This window comes from Pan troglodytes, chromosome 4, assembly GCF_028858775.2.
Source record: "Pan troglodytes isolate AG18354 chromosome 4, NHGRI_mPanTro3-v2.0_pri, whole genome shotgun sequence".
Taxonomy (NCBI): Eukaryota; Metazoa; Chordata; class Mammalia; order Primates; family Hominidae; genus Pan; species Pan troglodytes.
This window is the reverse complement of record NC_072402.2, coordinates 69,723,787-69,728,831: the sequence shown is the minus strand read 5'-3', so window position 1 is coordinate 69,728,831 and position 5,045 is coordinate 69,723,787. Positions and strand designations below refer to the sequence as shown.

General features: G+C 48.4%; 1 protein-coding gene across 1 annotated transcript; it reads left to right on the top strand.

Annotated features, from left to right (window-relative positions):
• The first annotated feature begins 321 nt into the window (after window positions 1-321).
• Window positions 322-4,086, top strand: LOC104006461 (uncharacterized). Its single transcript, XM_063811808.1, has 3 exons — window positions 322-333; window positions 1,131-2,597; window positions 2,781-4,086. The coding sequence occupies exons 1-2, from the start codon at window positions 322-324 to the stop codon at window positions 1,755-1,757; spliced, it is 639 nt and encodes a 212-aa protein (XP_063667878.1). The 3' UTR covers window positions 1,758-2,597; window positions 2,781-4,086.
• Window positions 4,087-5,045: the final 959 nt, after the last annotated feature.

The window sequence follows — 5,045 nt, the reverse complement described above, 5'->3', positions numbered from 1 at the left end:
AAATCAGTAGAAGAAATACGCCACATTTATTCTACCGGAGAAGACAGTGGGTAAGAAAAAAATACCGTAACATTTAAATTAAAAAATAATTAAAATTTTAAAAGCAAATAGAAATTAAAATACACTGATAACCTCGCTGCCAGAACAAGATACACCAAAAAAAAAATTTTTTTTGAGTATACAAAACATACAAAGCATCCTACAAACAGAAAGAAATTGCAAACAGGGTCGAATGGTGAGATCCTACCATTATATTTGTCAGCACTAAACCCGTGCCTCTTGCGCCTATCCGAAGTTTCCTCGGATTAAGAAGAAACAGCCATGGTTAAACCGGTATTTGCGACACCAACAATTATCTGTAGCCTACGTACCCCAACTTCTACATGAGTGAAAAATCGCCAGCATAGCCAGGGCGAGACTATTGCGAATTCTAACTTGGTATGATTTAAAAATTCCAGACACTGCTAAATTTTTTTAAATTGCATTCTTCAGTACCTAGATTAATAATAAACCGCACGCATGGCTATAATGGGGGCTCCTATTACGGAACAGGAATTTGCTACTACTAAAATTATGTAGGCATGGTTAAAGCCAGAATTGTTACAACTAGAAATCGCAAACTGGAATAACTCCCAACTTGCTACGGTAAGAAATAACTAAACTCTGACTTGGTCAGACTAAGAAATCAGGAGTTTGAGACCAGCCCAGGCAACAAGGCGAAATCCTGTCTCTAGGAAGGATACAAAAAATTACCCGGGCGTGGTGGCGCGTGCCTGTGGTCCCAGCTACCCCGGAGGCTGGGGTGGGAGGATCGCTTCAGCCCGGGAGGCGGAGGTTGCAGTGAGCCGAGATCGCGGCACTGCACTCCAGCCTGGGCGACAGAGCCGGACCCCGTATCAAGAAAGAAAGAGAAAAGAAAAAGAACCAAAGAAAAAGAAAAGTCACCATCGCACGGTTAAGTCTGCCTTGCTACAGCTAAACAGTGACTTCCTAGGACCAAGAAATCGCAGCCAGGGCTAGACCGATGTTTGCCCTAAATTGGGACTTGCTTAGGCTGAGAAATCACATTTTGGCTAGTTATTTGGACAAGAGGTAGAAATAGCGGGCACCGCGAAATCGAAACTTGCTAGGACCAAGAAGCCAACGACGCGCGAAACCGCAGGGGCCTGCGACAGAGACGCCAGCGGCGCCGCCCGGGGACTGGGTTCTGGAGGCCGAGCAGGAACCCGTGCGTCGGCGCTTGCGGCGCTGTGAAGAGACGGCGTCCGCGCAGCTCCTCTGCCTCTGGCTCGGAGGAGCGGCGGGCTCCCCCGCCCAGCGCCGGCGTCGCCCGGGAACCCCAGACTCTGCGCAACTGGCTGCGATTCCAAATCCCTCAGATCGGCTACCAGAGCGCTGCCGCCACCGAGAAAATGGAGGCACCGAGGAACAAGCTGTGCCGCGACCAAGAGAACTCGGCTTGGCGAAATGGCGGTGCCGGGACCCTAAGAGTGACGCCAGCCGGAGGAGTTCCCAAGGACAACATCCATTTTGGCGCAACCAACGGTGTTGTCACGCAGAAAATGTCGACCCTCGGAAAAGAGAGGTTCTGCGACCGAGAAATTCGGTGCAACAAGTGCTGTGACAGAAAACCCCCCGCTCGGCGCTGCTGGCGAAAGAGCCAACAAAACGCTGGGTGCTGCCACCGTGACACCGACTTTAGGACCCCGGCCTCAGATGGAGAAAGGAGGGCACGGAGCCACCACATAACTCCCTAATGTCTTCAAATAGCGAAAGTGCTAGCCGGAAACTGCCGGCTGGGTTTACCTATTGGTGCTCGTGTGTGACCAGCAGATTCGAGAAACCAGCGGGACTGGAACCTAGTACACTTCGGCAGTTGAGAAATGACTTACCAGGACAAATACTGCTTCTGGCTCGATGGTGCTGCCCATGAACATCCGCCGGCTCTGAGAAACGAGCTGCACTGTCAGTGAGAAACCGTGGGCACTGAGAAACGAGCGGACTGCAACTGATAACTGCCCACCCAGTGCCACTACGACAAAGTGCTGCTGGCACTACTCCCACCCTCCGTCCTCAAATCAGTCCCCTCTCGCCTAAGAAGACCTTTATTTTTCATAGCGAAGTCATACTGAGGGCCCCATCAACCGATCCCTTGCGATGCGCATGGGAAAAGGAGGCAGTATAGGGACCGAGAATCGGGCGGATTGGGCTGGCCCTGGTAACAAAGTAAAAGCCATCCGGGTCGCCAACCGTCTTCCACTGCAAGAAACAAACCTTCCAGTGGCTGGGCTCCGCCCTTCTCCTTGGTCAGAGCCCTCCAGGCTCCTCGGGGCGAAGCCGACACCTCAGCCATTTGGAACTTGAAGTTCTCAGTCCAAGACCTCCGTGAAGAGTGAAAGACTCAATGCCTCCTGACCGAGGCTTCAGGCCTGCCCCGGCAGCTAGGTACCTCTCCAGGGGATGGAACTCTGTGGGAACTGCTATTTAATTCTGATGGTTAACTCTGTCAGATGGCCTTGATATATGGGAATAATCGTTGCAGGAGGGTAGGGGAAATAAGAATCGCAAGACTCTAGCACAGGACGTGTGGATTGATGGTGAGGCCTTTGCTCCCTCTCCCCTTGAAATCCTCAAAGGGCAGTTCCCGATTTCTATCACCTTTGAAATTCATCCCTGATATCTTCTCCATCTTTGGGAAGTGCAATGCAATTTCAAGCTCTTGAATCTTCCCTCTCCCACATTTGTCAAATATACTGACGCTACAAACTCCTTTCTTACAGGAAACCTGAAACTGCCATTGAGCAGAAGGAAAACATCCCTTTCCAGAACCTTTCTCGTTTTTCTAAAAATCTGCACTTTTGGAAGTGATCCCCCAAAGAGACCTCCAGACTCTACCATGAGTGTCTCCAGCTGAACTCATCGTGTCTAATCCTCACCCTAGCTTATCCTGTTCAAATCATTTCCATCTTTTTCTGGATGAACCTGGGCGGATGTCAGACCAGAGAAGAGCACAGAATGTACCAGAGAGGTAAGAAGACCCATTTTGGGCTCTCACTTCTCACCCACTCCCAAGATGGCCACCTCCAGTCTTCCCCCCTATACCTTACCCTTTCTTCAGCTAGCCAAAACCTGCCCTGGTACTTGAGGCTTCTTCAATTGCCTTCTTTTGCAGGCAGTAGAATAAAGGAAAGAGGGCAGTGTCAATAGAAGAAAAGTTACAGCCACTTTATCTAATTGAAGATACTGTGCAGAGCCTTTGAAAAAACAAAATATCTCACCCACCATTCCTCTCCCCGTTTCCACCCTAGCTTCCTATTTTAGCAAAAATGGTGGGATCAGCACCTCTGGAGGGAAGGGGTCACTCTTCCAGGTTAGGAATGTGGACAGGAGTTATGGAGCTTACTTCCCTAAAGGAGGAGGCATTCTAGTTCCGGCATTCAGATTCTGTCTGATTCCAATATGGTGTTTGTGTGGGGTGGTCAGAGAAAGGGCAAGTCGGGAACTGTATATTCCTCAGCAAGAGACTATAAGACATTTGCATTTGGAAAATCAGGAGAGATGCTGATATAGTTTGGCTCCGTGTCCCCACCCAAATCTCACCTTGAATTGTAATAATCCCCATGTGTCAAGGGTGAGACCAGGTGGAGATAATTGAATCATGGGGTTGGTTTTCCCCATGCTGTTCTCGTGTTAGTGAGTGGGTCTCACGAGATCTGATAGTTTTATAATTGCCTGGCATTTTCCCCTGCTGGCACACATTCTCCTGCGGCCCTCTGAAGAGGTGCCTTCCACCACGATTGTAAGTTTCCTGAGGCCTCCCCAGCCATGCAGAGCTTTGAGTCAATTAAAACTTCTTTCTTTATAAATTACCCAGTCTTGGATATTTCTTCATAGCAGTGTGGGAACAGACTAATACAGATGTGGTAGAGTTGGGTGCTGGGTGGCAATGCTAAGTGTATGCAGGTTCTAGGCACCAGATCAAATCTGGAATGCAAACTGTGGGACACAAACCACAAATGATGCCCAGCCTTTAATACTTTCTTTCATTGTTTGTCATATAGAAGAAGAAACAAAGAATAAAGAAAAGCATTTTTTTTGAGACGGAGTCTCGCTCTGTTCCCCAGGCTGGAGTGTAGTGGTACGATCTCGGCTCACTGCAACCTCCACCTCCCAGGTTCAAGTTATTCTCCTGCCTCAGCTCCCAAGCAGCCAGGATTACAGGTGCATACCATCACACCTGGCTAATTTTTGTATTTTTAGTAAAGACAGGGTTTCACCCTGTTGGCCAGGCTGGTCTCAAAGTCCTGACCTCAACTGATCCACCTGCTTCGGCCTCTCAAAGTGCTGGAATTACAGGCATGAGTCACAGTGCCCAGCCGCAAAGTATATTTTTGTAAAATTTTATCAAGATAAACCTAGCTAAACCAATAAACTAATAATAACAAAACTTGGGTTATTGTTGACTAAAGGAAGGTGGCACAAAATGGAAACATTTTTAAACATTCAAAAAAAAAAAAGACTGGTCAGGCGCAGTGGCTTACACCTGTAATCCCAGCACTTTGGGAGGCCGAGGTGGGCGGATCATGAGGTCAGGAGATTGAGACCATCCTGGCTAACACGGTGAAACCCCGTCTCTACTAAAAATACAAATCCTGGCTAACACGGTGAAACCCCGTCTCTACTAAAAATACAAAAAATTAGCCAGGCGTGGTGGCGGGTGCCTATAGTCCCAGCTACTCGGGAGTCTGAGGCAGGAGAATGGCGTGAACCCAGGAGGCAGAGCTTGTTTGCAGTGAGCCAAGATCGTGCCATTGCACTCCAGCCTGAGCGATAGAGCAAGACCCTGTCTCAAAAAAAAAAAAAAACAAGGATAGTCTTTACACAGAAGTGCTATGCACAGGTGAATTGTCTGGGAAGTCAGGATGTTGCACAGAAGCTATGCAAGTCATAGATTAGAAAAGCAAGAATCCACATTCATGCTTTCCAGCATAGATGAGGAGATACTTTTTCTCCACCTTCTTAGATTCAATGGCTGGGCAGAGAGT